The 23,439-nt window shown below is 37.4% G+C and overlaps 1 protein-coding gene across 8 annotated transcripts in view; it reads right to left on the reverse strand.

The window, feature by feature from the left end:
- Positions 1-23,439, reverse strand: part of LOC138171839 (E3 ubiquitin-protein ligase NEDD4-like) — a 507,053-nt gene that overhangs the window by 27,150 nt on the left and 456,464 nt on the right. For all 8 annotated transcript variants that reach the window (XM_069101437.1, XM_069101446.1, XM_069101443.1 and 5 more), the window contains 6 exons: positions 21,060-21,289; positions 19,640-19,761; positions 15,146-15,216; positions 13,557-13,652; positions 1,550-1,623; positions 733-793 (listed from right to left, as the gene is read on the reverse strand). In XM_069101437.1, coding sequence (XP_068957538.1) covers positions 733-793; positions 1,550-1,623; positions 13,557-13,652; positions 15,146-15,216; positions 19,640-19,761; positions 21,060-21,289 — 654 coding nt within the window. The remainder of the gene's footprint in view (positions 1-732; positions 794-1,549; positions 1,624-13,556; positions 13,653-15,145; positions 15,217-19,639; positions 19,762-21,059; positions 21,290-23,439) is intronic.

The following is a 23,439-nucleotide window of genomic DNA, read 5'->3' on the forward strand; positions in this document are numbered from 1 at the left end:
TGAGATAGGTTTGGGACTGTATTTCCCCAGCCATGTGATAGGGTCATGGAAGGATAGAGAAACTGATTAGCCACTTGAGATGGATGAAAGCTTAGTAGGTGCAACAACAAAAATAATCTAGCTGAAAGGATAATCATAGTGGTGTTTTACTGTAATAAAAAGGTGACTGATCATGTGGGGATTGTAGAGGTCAGCAAGACTATTATAGAAGAAAGTAAAGAGAGGAGGGAAATGTATAGCCAAATTTCATATTCAGGGACTATGGAATCATTGAAAATGCCACTTAGAACATTTGCTCCTTAACTTCAAAACTGTGAAGAACTCACCGCTTTTGAGAAGAATCTAGAAATGGTGGGTTTTTGTCCTACCTTGGCTAGATTTCAGTAAAAAGATTAAACAAGCTTAGGGGCATTATTATGTAAATATCCTCACTGAAAAAGCGTGAAAGTAATATAAAAGAGATGAGAGAAACAGCGTATAGCAAAATTTCCAGGAAGAAGAAAGCAATGTAGGGATTTTTAGGTGCCTTTCTCTTAACGCTCCTTGTATAGGAGAAGAGAAGAGGTGGAAACTGCATAATTCTGAAGGATCTATGCTGTATTTTTCATACTCCTGGCCCAGCTTTGAAGTTATTGATCCATTCCATCATACCACACAAACTAGGGGAGGGAAATCCTCTCTCTACTATAACTAAGAAGACCTGAGAAACAAATGACAGTCAATGCAACTTACCTCCAAGAAGGCGTTCATTTGTTTTTGGACTCTGTTGACGAATCTCCACTGGATGACTAAGCTAATATAAGGAAGATGAGACAACATTAAAAAAATCTTCACTATCATTATTTTATATTTATTAATTTAAAACTTTATTAATTCTTTATTAATCAGTGAAGTTAATTAAAAAAACCCAAAAAATGACAGGGAAAGAAGGGCATGACGTATGAGGGTTTTCATATATTTTCCAATATATAATTATGGAACTTGGCAATAGTATTACATTGTGGAAGTGAAACTGCCAGGAATTGGAACCTAACTGGATATGAGGGCAGGAGAGAAGGTGTGGATTCAGAGATGACTTTGAGTTTTTGAGCCTGGGTGGCACCCTCAACAGAAATAGTTAAGAGGCTGCAGTATATTATCTTGACCACTTTCTTACATGATTCTTATATAATCAGAAAAATCAAACTATAAGCTATGACATTAGAACCCTATTATGTAAGAGTTACCCTCTCTGTTCTAGTCCCTGAATTTCAGAGACCCTGAGTAGATACATAAGTGTTCCAAGGAAGTACCACGTGTTCTGGTACCCAACAACTCACCCTTCAGTGCATCACATCATCTGGACATAAACATCATGGAAGTTCATAGCAAACCAAGTAAATAACAAGTTCAATCAGAAAAAAAATCACCATTCTGATCTTGGGCTTGAGCTCAAGGGAAAAAAAATCTTGCCATTGAACAAGAAGCAATAAAACTCATGTCTGAAGCACATGTCAAACTTGTTATTATGGTTAATTTAAGAAAAGCTGTGAAATAGAGGAATACATACTCAATATATTCCCTTTTGTTTTCATTTGTCACCATGATTTCTGACCCATTTGGCTTCAGGTCCACTTGGTATGTCTGTATTTTCAAAGAAAAACAAAAGATCATTATGAAACTACATTGCATATTTTCCTACTGATATTTTTTTTAACAAATAAGTTCTCTTATGTCCTGAATACCTATTAATTAACATGGAATGTACTAGAATGCCTAATGACTCCAAAGATCCTTCATAGTTAAAAAGATGTCATCACTGAAGGCAAATTATCTTATGATTATTTATGAGTCTGACTCATACCCCATACTTCATTATTGAATGAGAAGAGGAAGCTGCTGCAGCAGCTCCTAGCATTTAATCCCAGCAAAGAGATTCACTCTTTAACAAAGGGGAATCCATTATCTACTGCAGTAATACAGAAAGCTAATTTTCAATATAAAAACCACTTATGGTTCTATGTAATAACATATGGAATTCATTTTCTTATAATAAGCAGGTTAGCAGGGATGGCTAGGTGGCGCAGTGAATAGAGCACTGGCCATGGAGTCAGGACGACCTGAGTTCAAATCTGGCCTCAGACACTTGATACACTTACTAGCCATGTGACTTTGGGCAAGTCACTTCACCCCAATTGCCCTCCAAAAAAAAAGCAAAAAAAAATTAAGCAGGTTAGTTGTCAGTTCAGTTCAATAGAAGAGTGTTGGGAGAAGGAGGTGGGGGAGAGGGCAGTGCTTTCTACTGAATAGGTGGGTGAATGATCCATAAAGGGAGGAGTCAGTTTCTGTCACAAGGATCCCTCCTGAAACTAGCACCAGCTCTGCCAAGATGGGGAAAAAGGAACGGGTGCCTATGCTGCCACAGTCACTAATGGCCAAGGGAATTTGATTAAAACTTATAATTAATTATAAATTATATTATAAATAATTAAATAAGGTATATTATGAATAATTTAAAAACTTACAATTAATTAAAAATTATAAAGTGCCTACTATGTACTGAAGAGGAATCTAAGGGGCTCCAATTCCTTCATGGAGCTGACAATCTGAGGCTGGGATTTTTTAAACTTGGATTTAACAGAGTGCCTAAGTACCCAGTAGCTACTTAATAAATGCTTGCTGACTCGATTGGGCAGTGGGGAGAGCACTGGGCCTGGAATCAGGAAGACCTGAGTCTGGAACCAGGTTCAGATGCTTACTCTCTGTGTGACCCTGAATCCTGTTTGCCTCAGTCTTCTTGTCTGTTAAATGAGTTGAAGATGGAAAGGGCAAATCGTTCCAGTATTTTTGGCAAGAAAACCCTAAAAAGGGTCACAAGAATAAGACAGGACTGCAAAATGACTAAGTAACAACAATTTAACTCAGGATCCATGGAGAGGTTTCTGGGGATTTCTAAACTTCGACAAGGAAAAAAAATACATCTTTGTTCATTAACCTCAATCTGAAATTTAGTGCTTCCTTCAATTAGGAATACAGTCAATGCATATTATGAGGAAGAAACAATGGAGACTTCAGCAGACTGCCAAAGGGATTCAAGATGCCCAAAAGGCTAAAAAACCTGTGATTTAATGAAAAATAGGAAGAAGACAAGGAAAGAGATGGGGAAAGCAATGAAAAGGATGCTGCAAAGGGAAGGATGATTCCTTTGACAGCAACACTGCCCTCCATCCTCTGGCTTAATCCCACCATCCCCAGCAGATGTCTAAATCAGAGCAAGCCCTGGGAGGGGGCACTATGTCATTCTTTGTACTGGATCCTCAGCATACAGTAGGAACTCAATAAATGCTTGCAGCTTGACACATTTTCTAGTTCCATTTTAGAGCCAAAGCTCCCCAACCTCCCTCACTCTCACTTTTTTTGGGGGGGAGGCAAATAAAAAAAAATCCTCATTACTCATTCCCATCAGAGGAAGCAATGAACTGTGCTCACCAACAAACTGTAGTTACAATTATTCGTTCAAAGGGGATGGTTGCCAGTTTAAGTATGAATTTAGAAAAGGAATTTTATAATGATCTTGAATGTGCCCCCAAAGTTAAGAGACAGCTGTGGGGTTGTAGAAGGAGTATGAAGTCAGGGAGTCGAGGCATAGGTTCTAGGGCAGAATTCTGTTAATTTTCTGTGTGACCTTCAGTAAGTAACAACCTCTCTGGGCCTCATTTCCTTCATCTGCAAAATCAGGGGATTGTTTCATGTTGTCAATGTCACAGTTAGCTCATTCTCTTACTTCCTTACATTTCCATAATGCTTTCTGAGTGTACTGCTATCTTATTTAATAGTCACGATACTTTTACCCCCAAAATGAAGACACTGGGGTGCAGAGACTTACTTCAGATCACAAAACATTTTGTTCAGTGAGTTAGGTCTCCTGATTGAATCCTGGGCCCTTTCCATTACAATTATATCATGCTTTTCAGAAAAGCACTAGACACTTGGGGTGGCTAGGTGACACAGTGAATAGAGCACCGGCCCTGGAGTCAGGAGGACCTGAGTTCAAATCCTTCCTCAGACACTTAACACAAAAACTAGTTGTGTGACCTTGGGCAAGTCACTTAACCCCAACTGCCCTCCAAAAAAAAGCAAAAAGAAAAAGAAAAGCATTAGATGTTGTCGGGTGGAGAACAAAAGACTAGTCAGTGGGAGATTCATGTTTCACGTAGGACTCCTACCCACTACGCAAGTAGTCTGAGCCCTCTTTTCTCTTTCTGTATTCTCACTGGGGAATCTCCTCAGCTTCCATTGAGTCAACCATGATCTCTCTTCTGGTGACTCTCAAAAGCCTTCAGTCCTACATTCCCAGTCGCTGACAGACATTTTCATCTGGTTGATCCATAGGAATAGCAAATTCAGCAAGTTTTGGAATTCAATTCTGAATATGAGATGTCCCTGCTCAAGAAGTTCCAGCGGCTCTTTACTGCCTTTAAGTTAAAATACATAAAGCACTGGTCCTGGAATCAGTTCAGATGTGACCTCAGACACTTATTGGTTGTGTGACCCTGGGCAAGTCACTTAACTGTGATTGCCTCCAAATTAAAAACAAAAAAGATAAAATACAAACTCCTCTGTTCAGGAAATGTGGCTCCAACCTATTTCCCCCTCTGATTTACACTTTATCCCCTGCCCACGCCTATGAACCCAGTCTAGCCACACTGACCTATTTGATATTTTCTGTACATGGCATTTATCTCTAATTACCAAGATTTTGCACAGCCATCTGCTATAGCTAGAATGATTTTCCTCCTCCCTTAGAATTCCCATCTCCCCTTCAAAGTTTAGTTCAAGTGCCCCCTCCTTAGAGTAGGAATCTCCTGATCCCCCCAATTGTTAGTGACCCCAAAAGTACCTTGTCAATATTTACTTTAAAAATCTTTCATCAAGGGGCGGCCAGGTGGCTCAGCGAGTAAGAGCACCGGCTCCAGCGTCGGGATGACCTGGATCAAATCCAGGCTCAGATACTCAGCACCCACCCAGAAAAAACTGGCCGTGTAACCTTGAGCAAGTTACTTAACCCTGATTGCTTATAAAAAAAAATCTTTCATCAATAAACACAAATGTTTAAAAAAACAAAAAGAAGACAATCCTATAAACTTCTATAAGGTATATTTTATGTGTGTGTGTTTTAAACAAACATATTAAATTTAACAAGATAGTAACAAAAATGTTCTTTTTGTGTCTGCTACTGAACTTTTTTCTTCTGTTCCTTAAACAAAGTTTCATTGATGTTCTTTTTAATTTGTCTATTTGTATTTGCTTTTTCGTTTTTATGTTTTTTTATGTTGTTTCCTTTAGTGGACCATAAATAGAACAATCTATGACTTTTAAAAGAATATACTGTAGAAATGAATGAAAGAAAAGGGTAGTCTTAAAGGTAGGGATTATTTTATTTTTGTCTTTGTATGCCACATCCTTAAAAATCCCCATGTGAAATGACTGTCACCAATAGTTACCATCCTATCTCTCTCCTTTTTAGTTAAGCTCTTTGAAGAAGGGATCTATTCTAGATAACTCCATTTTTTCTCTTCTTATTTGCCTCTTAACATTCTGGCTCTGGATCTCATCATTCAACTGGAACGAGCTTCTCCAAAGTGATCTCTTAATTGCTATATGTATGACCTTTTTTCAGTCTTCATCTTTCTTGATCCCTCGGTATCATGTGACACTATGAGCACCTTCACCTCCTGGATAATCTCCCTTCTTTTGGTGTTTTCATGACACCACTCTCACCTGGTTCTCCGCTCACCTGTCTGACTGTTTCTCAGTCTCCTTTGTAGGGCCTTCATCCATATCTGTCCCCAAAACACCGTTCTGGGCCCTCTGTTCTTTCTGTCTCTCTCTACTGTTTCTTTTTCTGAGCTATTTACTATTTATTTCTATCACTATTTATTAAACTATTACTATTAATAGTAATATGGTTATATTACTATTATATATCTATATAATATAATTAATAGTTAAATGATCCGGTCTCAGCAGATGATTCCCAAGTCTACATCATGCAGCCCTAGTCACTCTCCTAAATTCCAGTCCTTATTTCATCCTGTCTTTTGAACTTCCACAGGGCCGTCTCACAAGCACCTCAAACTCAACACGTCCAAAATATAACTTTAGATCATCCCCCCCAAAACCTTCCTTTTTTCAAACTTCCTTAGTACTCTCAAGGGCATCACTATGCTCTCTCTCCCAAGTACCGAAGCCCCCAATCTCAGGGTCATCCTCAATTCCTCACTCTCATTTAAGCCACATGGCAATCTGCTATCAAATCTCATTGTTTCTATCATCACAACATCTTAATATATGTCCTCTTGTCTTCATTACATCATCACCATTATCACTTCTCACCTGGATTACAGCAATAGCTTTTTTTTTCTTTCTTAATTTGGAGGCAATTGGGGTTAAGTGACTTGCCCAGGGTCACACTGCTAGTAAGTATCTGAGGCCAGACTTGCACTCAGGTTCTCCTGACTCCAGGGCCAGTGCTCTATCTACTGAGCCACCTAGCTGCTCGTGTGATAGCTTTTTCACTGCTCTCTATGCCTCGAGTCTCTTACCACTCCAGTTCCTTTCACACTCAGCTGCCAAATTGGTCTCCCAAAAGTCTGATTCTGTCACTCCTTCTCCTTCTCTCCTCAAACTCCAGTGGCTCCCTATTACCTCGAAGATAATATGGAAAACTCTTTACAACCTGGCCCCCTCCTGCCTTCTTGTGTTAAACTCCCCTCCACAGAGTCTACGCTATGCCAATGCTGGTCTACCTGCTATTCCTCACATGCAAAACTCCAATTCCTATTTGTGTGCCTTTCTACTGGCCGTCTCTCGTGGCTGGAATGATCTTCCACTTCACCTCTGACTCCGGGCTTCCTTTGAAATTCACCGTAAAAAGCTCCACTCTCTACAACAGACCTTTACTGGTTCTCCCTTCTTCCCACTTGCTATTGCCTCTTCCTCTGAGATTACCTCTCATTTATAGTAATTGATGTATTTGTAAAATATGCATATATGTATATATACACACAGACAGATTTTATGTACCTAGTAATTTACACATTGTCTCTCCCATTTGAATGTGAACATCTTGAGGGCAGGGATTATTTTGGCCTTTTCTTTGCATATCCATAACCTAGTACAGTATCTGGCATATAGTAAACACTTTCTAAATACTTAGTGACTGAAAAACTTATGTGGGCGGGGAGTCAAAATTATTTCCCCCAAATCATACGCAGCCAGTACATTTTAGAAGTGAGAGTTGAACCCAGGTTTATCCTGACTCAGAAACTGATTCTTGAATCAGTATGCCATACCACCTCTCAGATCAATCTATTTTCAAAGTTTTAATCACTTTTATTTGTGTGGCATTATTTCTTATGATATACCTCATGTTCAACGTAACTGAAGAATTATTTGCTTTATTATTGTGCTTCATATGGTCTTTCATCAGCAGTTTTTCATTTCATACCAATGAGTGTCTTGTCTTTTGTGTCTGCGCATGAGATAATTCCCTGTGCTTGGCATTGAGAGACTTTTCAGATGCCTCAATTTTCTCAGTGAAAAAACCCTTTAACCAGGTCTCAGAACTGAGCTGCCCCAGGTTCTGTCAGATGCGAAGGAAACCAAATCAGGTAATAAAGGCAAACATCGACATTTTGATTACATGGAGAAACAGCCAACAACAATCTCTGCCGTGTTCTTACATTCCCAAATGGGGAAGGGGAGGAAGCTCTCAATATTCAGAAAGATGACTTACAGACATCCCTAGTCATTATGGGAAGAGCATTTGCCTCTCATATGTTAGTGAAATGACTTACAGATTCTTAATAGCAATTACTTAGCTTCTCTTTATAGAGGAAAATATAAACTTCCAACTTGGTTGGGGTCATTTTAAACATATAATCAACATTTTTTGTGAGATATGACGAGGAGGAAGGAAAGCTGCTAATCCTTTATGGCCTTCAAAAAAATAGAAATATTTGTCAGGGGGTGGGAAGAGGTGGAGCAGGAGAGGAATGGTATCCTTAACTTACTTCATAACAAGCTTGTTACTAAATGCTCATTGTAAAAACCTTGAAAGTGTAACTTTTGTAAGACAGGTTAGCTCTGTAAGGAGAGAAGCAATAATTTCAACACATTTTAGACCTAATCATCTCATTAATTTCTAAGGTCTATTTTGACTATATTGCCCTGTCTGATCCATTCAAAAAGCAGTTAAGTCTTTCTCTTCCTCTTCATGAATAGCTGGGCAATAAATAAAACTGAAAATCAGTCTCAGTCTGAAGTCTTTTATAATTAAGAAAGACATTCTTTCTCCAGTTTTCAATTTTTTGACATTAGTTTAGGAAAAGCAGAAAGAGCTACCACCCATTGTGTTGGCAGATAGCTACTGTCAAATGTAAGAGTGAAAAATTAACAGAAATTTCCAGAATCTTCTGATTTGAAGATTGTCTCATTTTTTCTCCCTATCTCTTCTTCATAGGACTTACCTATAAAGTCATGATAATCAAATGTTTTCTTATAAATGGACAAAGCTTGAATTTTTCTTGCTACTTGGTATTCCTTTAGTTCCCATGAAACATGAAATATCTGGTGTGTGCATTTGGAGTTTTATATTCTTTTTTTCTCGTATTTTTCCTTTTTTTCTCCCAAGAAAGTGATACTTTCAAGATCAATATCAAATTATACTTCTAGACATCCAGAAGTAAAGCCCATACAATGAACAAGTTCAGTTAAAGGTAGCAATAGTATTGAAGATCAAAAATTATTTATTATTCTTGCACTTAATATGGTTTCTGTTCTAATTAACTTTATAGTTAAGTTAAACATTACCTTCAGGATATCCTTATATAGTAATAATTTCCACTTTTTTCTCCCCTGAAGATAACTTCTAAACTCAGAAAAGTTAAAATGATTTCTCTGAGGTCACACAAATATGCCAGAGGCAAGACTAAAATAGTTTCTGATTCACAACCCAGTGTTCTGTCTTTTTACACCACACTCAAGTTACTGGGTACCTATTTATCTTTAGTCCCTTGAGTTTTATCACGATCGAGCAGCCAGAAAGCCTACCTACTTAATTGGAAGGAAAGCTGCAATTATCCCAAGGTTCTATCCTGCCTAAACTTGCAACTCTCAGAAGTTGTCCTCGGCCCTTTGTAAGCACACATATTTTTCTACCTGGAAATGATTGTCCTGTTTAGATGCTTAGATAACTTATATTCTTATTCAAAGGCTTTCCCCCCTCTTCTTGGTGTCTATACACTCCATGTCTATTCCTTTTCTCATTCTTAGCTTTTAAGGTAACAGTATAGATGGTATAGATCTTGTCAGTGCTGACTGGTTATGGTACGATTAACATAGTAGTAATCTATTTTATGAGTACTTTTTAATGGTCATAAAAAGGGGTTCACTTATAGAGGTGGACAAAAATGGGTTAACGTCATGTCTCCTTTCTCCTTTGTCTTCTGGATTATAGTCAATACCTTCCTTAGGGAGAAGATGACATCTTTGTCATCTTTATTGCTGAAATAGGCTTTAAAAGCTATAACCCACATCCAAGACACAGGTGAACTTATTCTCATTTAAGGAATGTAGGAAAAGAGAAAACTGTCTCTGACATTTTAATCATCTTCCTGTTTGCAGAAATGAGCTACTCAGGGGCGGCCAGGTGGCTCAGCAAGTAAGAGCACCGGCTCCAGTGTCGGGATGACCTGGATCAAATCCGGGCTCAGATACTCAGCACCAACACCCACAAATAACTGGCCGTGTAACCTTGAGCAAGTTACTTAACCCCTATTGCTTTAAAAAAAAAAAAAAAGAAATGAGCTACTCCTGCCTTCTATAAGCCATAAATCACTGTGTCATAAGTTAGGAAAAAAGTTTGAAGACTGTGTTATCTTACTGGAATAGTGGGATATTAGATATATTATATCTATTTTATATTAGACATAGGATAATAGAAAGGATGAAAATGCTGCTTCAGGTAGGAAAACAGGCCTTAAAGACATATTTCAGTATTCTTTAGACTCAAAATAGCCACTATGCTCTTAATGTTGGCTATTTAGAACAGAGCTAGATATAGAAATGCTGTAATGAATAATTAATCCTTTTTTCTCCTCACTGGTAAAAATAATATTAATTTTAGTTATTCATTGGCTCACTGGAAGCACCATTGAATTCTGGTCCATTTGAATGACTATTTTTAACTTGGAGCACCATATATTTTTTTCTTTGACAATACACCGATCAACCAGAAACTCAAATGCCTAGGGATGCTCCCTGAATGAGACTGAAAGTACATTTCACTTCACTTTTATAGTTTATAATATATTTTATCTATAGGTTTATATGTTGTTCACAGAAAAGAAACAATATACATTGTTGTGTAGTTGTGTTTAACTCTTTGTGACCTCATTTGGGGTTTTCTTGGCAAAGATACTGGAGTGGTTTGCCATTTCTTTCTCCAGCTCATTTTATAGATTAGGGTTAGGTGACTTGTCCAGAACCACACAGCTAGTAAACGTCGGAGGCCAGATTTGAACTCAAGAAAATGAGCCTTCCCAACTCCAGGCATGGTGCTCTATCCACCGTGCCACCTAGCTGCCCCTGAAAAGAAGTAGGTGCACTTTATCATTAATTTTATCATTAACCCACTGTATTTGACCCGAGTTTTGTTTAGCACCATATTTTATGAAAAGCACTAACAGATTAGAAAGTCTCCAGAAACAAGTGACAAAGAGGATGAAGAGCTTGGAAACCATCTTATACTGGCAATGTTTAGCATGAAGAAGAGATGGTTAAAGGGCAGATGTGACAGATGTCTTCAAAAAGTTGAAGAAGTGTCAAGTGGAAAGGGGGCAGACTTGTAGCAGAGGGCAGCATATGAGCAAATGGGGGGAAGCCTGAAGAAGGCAACTATTGGCTCTGAAATAAGAAAGGCCTTTTTAAAAAGTCAGAGTGATCCAAAAACAGAATGGCCTTTTCATTGTTGGAGATATATGAGCAGAGTCTGGATGACAACCACCAAGTTTTCAAAGAATTCTCGCATTGGTTAGGAAGCTGGACTGCAAGATTTCTTAGTTACCTTCCAACTCTACTATTCTAAGACTCTCACAAATTAAATTTACATAATGTTTTTAACTTTTGAAAGTGCTTTCTTATCTATTTTCACATTTGAAATTCAAACCCCCTCCATATGATAGATGGGGCTGGAATGTCCTTATTTTCAGCTGAAGAAATGGAGACATGGAAGGATTAAGTAGCTTACTTAAGATCACAGAAATAGTGGGAGAGTTGGAATGAGAAGCCATGGTTCCTTGCAAAATTCATTATAGTTTTTTCAATCTAACATAGAAGCTCCTTAATTTTTAGGGCTTATTCACACATTAGATCTGGGCAGGCTGCATGACCCTCTAGTAGACAGTAGTATTTCTATGAATTGAGGGCCCCAGGGTATGGCTCTTAACATTTTTTAAAAATAGTATTTTATTTCTTCCTCAATTACATGCAAAAACAAATTTTTTCTTTCTTTCTTTTTTCTTTTTGTAGGGGGGAATGCAGGGCAGTTGGGGTTAAGTGACTTGCCCAAGGTCACTCGCCTAGTAAGTGTTAGGTGATCGAGGCTGGATTTGAACTTGGTTCTCCTGACTCCAGGGCTGGTGCTCTACTTACTGTGCCACCTCGCTGCCCCTAAAAACAGCGTCTAACATTTATTGTCTTTTTTTTAAGTTTTGAGTTCCAAATTCTATTCCTCCCATCTTTCTTACCCCTCCCTCCCAAAACAGTAAGCAATCTGATGTAGGTTATACATGTGCAATCATATAAAATATTTCCATATTAGTTCATTGTGTGACTCAACATTTCTTTCTTTTTTTGTTCAATTCTTAACATTTCTTAATGTTGATTAATTAGTTCAATTAATTAATTAGTTCTAAAATTATTTAATTTGATAAATAATATATTTATTTTTAATATATTTGTTATTACATAATTATATATGATGTAATTACATTAATATTACATTGATATTATTTTATATAATTATTTAATAAAATAATTTAATTAATTAGGTAAATTCTTAACAATTTTTAATGTTTTTCTTATTATATATAAATAACATAATCAATAATATTAATATATTATATATATTAATAAGAGAAGAGATCATGTGTCATTGGGGAAAAGAGTGAAATATTTCTGGTGTTTTAAAATTGGTAAAAAAAAATGAGTACATTTAAGATGAAGGTGAAATTTCAAAAGGAAGAATATTAAGGAATTTCTAAGAAACTATAGATTGAAACACTGTCATAATTTGTGCTTCCTTTATATATCAAACCCACACCAACAGTATAAGGACAGCAAAGGACTGGAAACTAAAACATATCAGGAGACCAACATGCTGGGTCATACATTTATGTAAATTTCTTGGTAAAAAAAATGTAAAACAAACAAAAATCCACAATTGGTTTTCTTGTAATATTCTCACATTTGTTTTTATGAAGTGGAACCCATAAGGACTTGTTCACATCTCTAGCGTAAGAGGATTATACTTTTGGGAGAGAAAGACTTGAAGAGAGAGGAGAGGATTGTTTTGGATGATACGAAAATTAGTCAATTTGTGAGACCACAGAGTATATGTTTGCCTCTCAGAATTCTTGCAACAAAAGACAGATTGCAGTACACTAATCCTTCTGGGCAAGGTGAGAGACATCAGAATGATTATTTTTCCAAGGGATGTTTGAGGGAATTGAAGTGTGGGGATTCTGGGGGGTGAAGGCAGCACGTAAGTACACTGGTTTCACATGGAACTGGGCAGCTAGATTATGATCCAAGCAGCAGGAAACAGCAGAAGGCCAACCCTTGGTATGGTCATTTGAACATTTGGATTTTCTACTAATCTGTGGCATAAATTACCTCTCAGTTTCTTCATTGAAAACATAAGGAGTTGGGCTAGGTGATCTCTAATGTACCTTTTAGCCCTAAACATCATATGACACTATAACCTTCATTTGATAAAGCAGTCATCTAATCACCAGTGAAAGTGTTTCTACTTTGAGAGAATATCTAAATTCTCAAACTGGTAAAGCACAGCCTCTGATGCCCAGCTCTTACTCTACAAAGATATTGGCCTAGTTCCCACAGAGTAGTCTTAAAACTTCCATTACTATTTTCTAGGAAAAGAGTAAAACAGGAATCTGGCACCCTACCAAAGTAATTAGGTACCCCAACACAGGCAGATGAAAATTATGTTCCACTGGGGCAGTGAGGTGGCACAGTGAATAGAGCACCGGCTATGGAGTCAGGAATACCTGAGTTCGAATCCAGCCTCAGACACCTGACACACTTACTAGCTGTGTCACCTTGGGAAAGTGACTTAATCCCAATTGCCCTGCCTTCCCCCTCTTAAAAAAAAAAGCATGCACCATTTAAAATTGATGAATGTTCCTTACTTATTGAAAAAAGCATCAGTATAACATAGTAAGAAATGCAACTTTCAGTCAAGAAAGAGAAATAATTTGGTTACCCAAACATACCTGTCCAAAGTTTTCTTCATCTATGCAGAACATGAGATCAAGTTCAGTAGGATCATTCTCTAAGATCCATTTCAAGGAATTATAATATTCACTATCCTATAAGAATGACAGAAAATTATGAATGAGCACCACAAAAGCATTTGATTTGTGAATTAGATGACTGTCCTGCTCAATTACATACATTTAGAATGGACTAAAAATTATGGCAATTAAGGGTGCTTACTTGTTCCAGCCCCTACATAATTCTTGTCTCTCCTACTGGGAAGAACAATATGTGAAAAAAAAAAAAAAAGGTTTTCCAGCCGCAGCAGTTTAGTGGTAAAGTCCTATAAAGTTCTCAAGGGAGGGTGGTCTAGGTAAGAACACGTAACTACAGGAGTGGCTAGGTGGTGCAGTGAATAGAGTACTGGCCCTGGAGTCAGGAGTACATGAGTTCAAATGCAGCCTCAGACACTTAACACTTACAGCCATGTGACCTTGGGCAAGTCACTTAACACTAATTGCACTGCCTTCTACCCTCCAAAAAGCAATTATATAAAAAAAAAAGAATATGTAACTATGAGAAAGGAAAGATGATGAATTGCTGTAGATAACAACTTTGCCTGGATTTAGATATGTCTTTAGATTAATCATTAATGTTTAAGAAAATGGGACAAAAATACACAATCAAGATGAATGAAAATTGTCAGTACACGAGCTTAGGTTGATATTGTTAGAAACCAGATATTTACTCAACACTTCTTTTCATTTTAGAATGGAAATGTCATGAAAAAGATGAAGGATGAAGAGTGAATGCGATTATGTTTTATCAAGCTCTAGAACAAAGTTTGATAGGGGAAGAAAAATTGGATAGAATGAGCTATCTTGATTGTATGTAGATTTAAATTATCCAAGTTATTATTCTTCCCCCATTATTGCTCATCAATTTAGGCTCAGGTATATCTGCTAAGATTGGTATAATCACAATTATATAGAGAATCTTTTGCTTATTAAAAATAACATCTAGGGGCGGCTAGGTGGCGCAGTGAATAGAGCATCGGCCCTGGATTCAGGAGGACCCGAGTTCAAAAATGGACTCAGATACTTAACACAAAACTAGCCGTGTGAGCTTGGGCAAGTCACTTAACCCCAATTACCCTACCTTCCTCCCTTCAAAAAGCAAAAAAAAAAAAAAAACCCAAAAAACCCAAACCCTAAAACAACAAAAAAAAAAAATCTAAGAAACTTTCCTATTTCTCTCTGCTCCATTCCTCCCCCACCCTCCGCAAATCAATTTTATTACATTGATTAAAATACCTTCTTGGGCAAATCACTTAAGCTCTGTTTGCCTCAGTTTTCTCATTGGAAAAATGGGGATAATTATGGCACCTACCTCCTAGAATAGTTGTGAGGGTCAAATGAGATAATAATTGTCAGGTGCCTAACACAGTGCATGATAAAGCACATGCATTATGAGCATTAGATAAATGCTGGCTATTATTATTATCTTAGGGGAGAATCATTTGGACTAAAAGAATCAGAGTCAAATATTTTTTCCTAAGAAAAAATACCACAATTACTTAAAACATGAATAAGCTCTGTTTACTCACCACTGACTCCATATCATTCAAAGTTATCTGCTTTCCCAGCATCATTTTGTAGAATGGCCTAATGAAGAAACCTAAAACAAGGTGATAACAGAACTTAGTTTCAAGTGTTTAGTGCCGTTGAGCATCAAAGCATGAAATAAAAGACAGGCTCTAATTGAGAAGGCAGAGAGAAAAATCACTGAAAAACAAAGGTGGAGAGATGTGGGCAGAGTGGGTGTTTGGGCACCAAAAGACGTGGCACAGAGCTCATCCTTGACTTCTCAATAGCCTAAACCTTGATGACCCTTGCCAATACTGTTGCCACTTAGGGATCGCTCTTCCTTTGGCTTTAGAACGATCACAATTCTCTGAGTTCTCTTCTTACCTCTAGCTGTCTCTTCTATATCCCCTTGTCATTTTTCTGACACCTTAAAATGGATGTTCCCCAAGGGTTTTTTTTTGTCCTTTATTGGCCATTTTTTCCATTTCTGTGATTTGTAACTACCACTTCTATGCTGATAACTCCCAAATGTCATGAAAGAACTTTCCCCCCACATCCACAATACTCTATGCCTGTATTTCTTTTATATATGTGTATAATATTTTGTAATATAGTAATTTTTCTATATTTGTAATGTATTCTCTTATTACACAGCTGCATATCAAATTTCCCTACTAGGAAGGGAAGGGGGTATAACTTATTGAAACTCTGTATGTTTAATCCAATGCCTAGTATCAATGTTCTGCACATGATAGGACTTAATAAATTTTGCTGAATTGAGTGCCAAAAGAATCTTAAAGAGGAAATGAATGATATAAACTAAAATTTAATTTAAAAAAAGAATCTTAAAGATTCTCTATGAGCTGTATGAATCCAGAAGAAAGGGAGACCATGCTAAGTTTGGGAGGTCCCAAAAGGCTTAGTGATCAGAGAGAGAGTACTTGAAGGAAGCAAAAAACCTTTAGATCAGCAGAGAGGGAGAAGCAGGTATTCAGGCACATGAGATAAAGTAGTGTGAGCAAAGCCTTAGTGGAGAGAGCACTGGGAAGTAATATGATCTGAAGTTGTGAAGACCTGAGTTCAGATCTAGCCTCAGATACTTTACTAGCTATGTGACCCTCGGTGAATCGTTTCACTTCAATGTTAGTTCTCTCATATGTCCAATGGGGATAATAATAGCACCTATCTCTAGGGTTATAGTGAGCAACAAAGAAGATAAAACTGTCACGTGGTTTTCAAAACTTAAAGCACTATTTAAATGTTTATTATTATTATTATTAAACTACTTACTACTTTCCAAACACACACAAAAATACACAAAGCTAGCAAAGCCAGAAGTTTGTGTAAGAGTTACATGGACATAATGTTGCAGAAGTATACTACCGGGACCATATTGAGGAGACACCAATAAGGGTGATGTAACTTAGAATCTATCCTGTAGGCAATAGGGAACTATAGGAAGATTTTTGAGTGAGGGAGAGGCGTGCCCAAAGAGAGTGTTTAGGAAGATGAATAAGTAATCTGTGTGGACAGATTAGAGAGGAGATAGGCTGGAGATGGTAAAGCAAATACGAAAAGTACTACTGGGCTTCCATGAGCAAGGTAATGAGGACCTGGAATATAGCAGTGAAGACACCAATGAAAGGAAAGGTATAGAAGCTATGAATTTTACACAGGAGAAATCAATAGTCTGGTGAGAAGGCTGAGAAACTAATTTTAGGTTAAGGATTTTAGGATTTAGGTTAAGGATGTTAATTCAAGGTTGAGGATCACTTCAAAGCTTTAAGGCATCAAGACTGGGAGACGGATGGCCCATTGACAGTGGAGGGGGAAGTACTGAAAGGAGCTATTGTAACCAGGGAGATGACAAACATCGTTTTAGTCCATAATCTTTGAACTGACAGTAATTATCAAGTGGACATATTCAGAAGCCTACTGAGGAGGATGAGGGAGAGGAAAAAGGAGAGACAGAAAAGAGAAAGGAGAAGGAGGGGGACAAAATACAGTCAGGAGGATGAAAATTAAGGAGCTATAGCAGCATGTAGGGGATGGGAAGAAAATGTAGAATTGTGGAGGAAACAGAGGGAACATCCAGGGAGTCACTAAAGTGCCATGGAGATGGAAGGAGAAGTTTATGAAGGGGATAAGAGTAGTCACCTGTGTTCAAAGCATCAAGGACAAAGGATTTAAGATGAAGAACAGGCCGTTGCATATAGTGTTAGGAGGTTGTTGGTCGCTAAGAAGAAAGCGGTTTTAGTAGGGAGGGAGTCAGATCTCCAAGGATTAAAGATTCAATGGATGGTCACAGGGTCACCGGATCCGATTTACAGCTGGAAGGGACCTCGGAGATGCTGTGGAAGGACTTGATTTGGGATCATTTGAAAGGACAGGAATAGGACACAGGATCAAGAGCAAGGGTTTCCCCCAAATAGAAGAGTCTGCAGCCTATTTGTAGCTTAGAAAAAAAGACACCAGCAAACTGGCAGGCAGCTCTCGTTTTAAACCACTTCCTGACAAACTCTGATGAGCCCAGGAAATAGCACAGCAACAATAATATTAGAAAAAATGCGCTTGCGACTGATCAATTAGTAAACTGAGCAGGTGAATTTGGAAAGACTGAATATAGTAAAGTATCAAACACAGCTAGTATTTCATAGAAAGAAACAGTATGTGGAGAAGGAAAGAACAATATTTAGCAACTACCTATTATAGCAGATGCTCTGGAATAAAATAAAGTCAACACTTTTTGTTACGGCTCAGTCATTTTTCAGTTGTGTTCGATTCTTCAGGACCTCATTTTGGGTTTTCTTGGCAAAGATATTGGAGCGGTTTGCCATTTCCTTCTCCAGCTCATTATACAAATGAGGAAACTGAGGCAAATGGGGTAAGTTTTGCCACCAAATTGCCACACATCTAATAAGTGTCTGAGGCCAGATTTGAGCTCAGGAAGATGAGTCTTCTTGACTCCAGACCCAATACTCCAGGCACTGTCACCTACCTGTCTCCAAAGCCAACACGAGACCATCGTTAGTCAGTCAATGAGCATTTATTAAGTGCCTACAGTGTGCTAGGCACTTCTCCCCTACAATGAGCTCAGTCTATTGAGGGGAAAACACAGAAGCAACTATGCCCAGGATATGGACAGGATAAACTGGAGACAATAGAGAAAAGGCGCTAGAATAAAAGGAAATGGGAAAGGTTTCTCTAATGAAAGGCAGGATTTTACCTGGGACTTGAAGGTAGCTTAGAGAAACAAAGAGGCTGAGAATAGGCAGAAGAGGGTTAACCCAGAAACGCTTCAACTTCAGGGTTCCTGTAACCTCAGGCTCTTAACATCACACATAAATCCTCGGCCTCTCTCTGCCCTCTGTCCTTGTCATCACATTCTGAAATACTTTAAAAGTGCTTAGTTTTCCTCTCTTGGCTGATAACTTCCATGATTTTCTCTGAAGAAATTTTTTTCCCAATATTCAGATCTTTAAGCCCCCAAAGTATTAGATGTCCATCTAACCAAAATAAGATCTTGACCCATTGGTGCCCTGTTATTCAACAATGGAGCACAAATAGATAATTAGGAACACTATGATGCCATAGTTAGCTAGGTCACAAAATTACCTGAAATTATTTATTATCTAGTCACATTTAGAAATTATAATTCAGGGATAAATGGAGCATAGGCATGATATTAGAAAAACTAGGTCATTTAAAATGAACTTTTTCATTAGCTTTTCCATCTGCCACCAATCTAGTTATTGAAAGAAATCTTTTTTTTTAGGGGGGGAAGAGGACAGGTTTAAGTATAAACAAGAAGAAATACAGTACAGTCAAAAGGAGATTGGATTGGGGAGTTGGAGGGGCTAGTTAAAATCATGCTGCTTTCTGGTCTTCCATCTGCAAAATGAACACGCCAACTAGATGACTGCTAAGGACCTTCCTAGCTCTTAAGTTATAGTCCCATTGGTATGCTGTATTCTAATTTTATGGAATTGGAATTGTATTTAAAATGTGTATAGACGCTATAAATCTAATATCAAAATAACTAGGTTTTTGGGGAAAGAGGCTCCATTGTAGGACAAGGAGCTTTGTTGCTTTATGTAACATTCAGTTAAGGATACCTGATCAGCCAAGACAATTCCAAAGGACTCATGATGAAAAATGAAAGAGAGCGGATGGAGTCTGAATGCATATAAAAGCAGACTATTTTTCAGTTCCTTTTTTTTTTTGTTGTTTTTTTTGACTCGTATCTTCTTTCACAACATGACTAATATGGAAATATGTTTTGCATGACTGCACATGTATAATCTGTATGAAATTGGTTACTGTCTCAGGGAGGTGGGAGGGAAGGGAAGGAAGGAAAAAACTGGAAAGGCAACATTTTTTAAAATAAACATTAAAAATTGTTTTTACGTGTAAACAGGGAAAAAATAAAATATGATTTAAAAAGGAAAATCCCTGATCAGAAAAATTAGGGGAACAAACAAGTTTTCATTGTTTTAGCATTTTTACTAACTTACCATCTAGGAGCTTCCCATGAAACACTGCCAGGCCTGCTACTCGCCCAATAAAAGTGAAATAGGACAGATGATCTTCATTACAAAGGCCTGAATTGGGATTGATCTGAAGTGTGTAGTTGTCCCTTGGAAGAAAGAAAAGAAAACCATGCATTAACTTTTAAATAAAAAAAGTCAGAAGGGTCAACTGATAGCACTTCTTTTCTGTTTAATTTCAGTCTACCTGCATGTATTCTGTCAATTAACAGAAAATGCATCTGTTTGTTAATTCCTTACTTCCGAGACATGCCCATATGCTCGTTGACTCAGAAAGATGAGGTGAATTCTAGGTTGATGACACACAGTTTACACACCTGAAGCTGGGATTTTCTAAAAATCACAGGGATAGAGGTTGTCAAGACTAAAAAAGATGTCTTTGAAATAAATGACATACTTACTTCAGCTCAATATTTCAGGGAGGTACCCAGTGACTTTATGGGAACACACATAAATTGTTCTTCTTGATACTTGTACACAAAATACAACAAAACATTCTCTCCTGGGAGGAGATATCATTCCATTTTCTTTGTCTTTGCATTTTAAGCCCCTGGTTCATTGTCTGGCACACAGCAGATGCCTAATAAAGGCTTTTTGCTTGACTGACTGGTTCATTCATTTAAAACTGGGAGGAGCCATTAAAGCTATCTGGTCCTATTTCCTCATCTTAAATACATCTAAGGGTCTCTAATCCAATTGGGATGCCTATAAAGGCAAAACTACTCTGGCAAACTCCTCATACCACTGGAAAGAAAGGAAGACTCATGAATCTTATGCCTAAATAAAGGATATGAATGTAGGTCAGGGAGGAAAGAGGTAAGTTCCTAGGGCAAAAATGATTCTAACAAGGACCTCAAAGCAGTATTAATCTTTTTATTAGCTAAGCCGACTCACACACACTCATGCCTGACTTTTTAAAGTGACCATTGCTTGACTGCTTAGAATGACAAGTGGGGATTCTGAAATCTTTAGTTATGAAAGAATTATTTTTCTTTTGGCCACTTGTATTCTGAAGTATGGCTCCCCAAAGACCTCATAATTTGACTTTAGTGGTTATTCTTGCTCATAAAAATGCTTTATCCTTTTTAGAAGCATGACACTGACAAAATCTCTTGAATTAATATTAGCAATGATAATTGCTTCTCTCTGTGTGAATGCCATAATTACCAGAAACTTTTTTTTCAATTTCAATTATATTAGTGCAACAGACAAGAAAAGAATCAGTCACTTCTAGGCTTTCATTGAACAAATTAAAACACCGAGTGGATTAAGAATAATTTCTAGACTCTAGACTCATGTCTCAGGGGCCTATGCCAGTAGAATGAATGTGGTGAGCCATTTACTCTCTGCATTAGGACAAAATTCCGGATAAACTGAATATACTTACGTGGCAGAATATTCAAAGAGACCATAATAAGGATTAAACATCTCCTTAGACAACAAGAAGAACCATTCTCTGGCCACACCTCCATAGTCAAGGCCTTTTTCGGATTCAAATTCAATCCACAGCCTGGCTTTGAGCACATCGGGTCTCTTCACAGACATGATCCTCCTGTAGGATTCTTCAAATATATTATTTCTGTGAAGCTTCATTTCAAACCTATTTGGAATATCAGCCTACGTGAAAGAAGATATAAAACACCTAGCATCAGAAAAAATGACAGCAATGAGGAGATGGTGGAAGAGTCTCTGATTAAACAGGCAGTGATTGCACGGTTCCCATTCAAATTCTCTCTTTTGGGGATTTTCCTCTACACAGAAGGTAAGCTTCTCTATATCAAGATATGAAACATTTAGCATCCATTAACAACTGTTCAGACTGAATCACTAGCATATGCTGCCTATTGAGAAAGGATGAATGAAGGAAAAAAAGTATCCCATTTTTTATCTTTACCAGGCATTTTCTACCACCTAGAACCCCAAGAACAGTCAACTCTAGTTGCCTATAACAAGAGGAGAATGTTAGTAAAATCTGAATGATCCACCTAGCTGAGTCAAGAATCATGGCACTGTTTCTAAAAAACTTGCTGGGTATCATTTGTACAAAAAATCATAACAGCTCTTTTTGTAGTGGCCAAGAATGAGAAACTGAGAGAATGACTTCATTTGAGAAAGAGTAGAAAAAGTTATGGTATATAAGTGTAATAAAACAAATATTAAATTAAATTAATTAATATAATAATAAATTAAATATAAAAATAAATACAATTAATTAGATTGTTTTAAAAATTATGGCATATAAGTATAATAATAATGATACTATTATGTCATAATAAATGATGAAAAGGACATGGGAGGTCTAGTGTGAACTGATGCCAACAAAGTAAAGTGAGCAGAACCAGGAGAAGAACATGTACAATAAAACAACATTGCAAAAGACAACCTCTGAAAGACTTAGGAATTCTAATCTAATTCAATGATAAACCATGAATCTGGATCATGATTCATCTTACTGGGCTCCTGAGATAAACTTAGAATGCAGAATGAGACATCATTTTTTTTTAATATGGTTAATATAGGATTTTTACTTTTATTTATTTATTTTTTTGCTTGGCTATGAGCATATCACAAGGATTCTGTTTGACGTGTGTGGTAGAGGGGGAAGTTGAGAAGATAAATTTATTAAAAATGATTAAATCAAAAGCATATACACATTTGCCTAAATGAAAACATTTCTTATACAGAAAAAACAATGGGGAAAGTAAGGAAAAAAACTTAGGTCTGAATAATCATGGTCCCATGATTTTAAGTCAATTTTTGAACTATGGAGAATACCTGAACTTTGGGGAAGGATGTCTATTGTTGACAGATAATTCATTGTAAACCTACTCATCATGAAGTAAAGGGGATTGCCTGTAAAGGCAGTTGTCCCCTGGGAACATGAAATGTATTTAGACTTCTAAATGAAAAAGAAAGCCCTGACAGCAAGAGCTCATGGGGAAACAACCCTTCTCCTAAGGGTTTATATGGCTTGTCAAGAAAGTCAACACCAGACAGTGTGCAGCAAGTGAAATAATGACAGAGAATGTAGGTGATATATACAGAATAATGATGCACACAGAAGGCAATATTTTCTTTTAAACAACTGTGTTTTGGAGGACAGGCAAAATATCGTTATCAATATCTGTTTATTCTAGAGAAGAGAGAGCAGGAGAGAGAAGAGGCAGAAAAAGACATTTAGGATGAATGAAAATTGTGCTATAATTTTCACATTCCTGGACAATCCTTGCTTAACCGTGGCAATCTAGAATTGAGGACATGAAGTAAAAAGGGTACAGTCAGTCAGGCCTATGCTGGTGATACTTCAAAACTGAATTCACAAAGTAGAGCAAGGCAGAAGAGACAAGGCTAGAGAATTATACAGGAAAGAGGAAAAGAAAATCCTAATAAAATTCAATTCAAGACACATATTAACAAAAGGAGCTAAGGATTCTTAAAGGCAGAGATGAGAAGGGAGTGCCTTTTGGGCACAGGGTATATGGCCTGTGAGAATGCACAGAGAGAAAAGATGGAAAGCCAAGCCCAGAGAATGGTGAGTGGTAAGGTAATCAGAATGCAGAATTATAAAGCTGGAAAAAGCAGGGTGGAAACTAACTACAGAGATCCTAAAATGCCAGGTTAAGGAGTCTGCACTTTACCCTGGAGGCTAAGTGTAGCCTCTGATGACTTTTGAGCAGGGTAGTAACATGTACGGACATGAGACTAAGGAAAATTATTTGGCCAGCTGTAGAGAAGATGAAATAAAGAGGGACTAACTACACACAGGG

This window comes from Petaurus breviceps, unplaced genomic scaffold, assembly GCF_028583685.1.
Source record: "Petaurus breviceps papuanus isolate PSGF00001 unplaced genomic scaffold, PetGlider_PUasm1.0 128, whole genome shotgun sequence".
NCBI classification, from domain to species: Eukaryota; Metazoa; Chordata; class Mammalia; order Diprotodontia; family Petauridae; genus Petaurus; species Petaurus breviceps.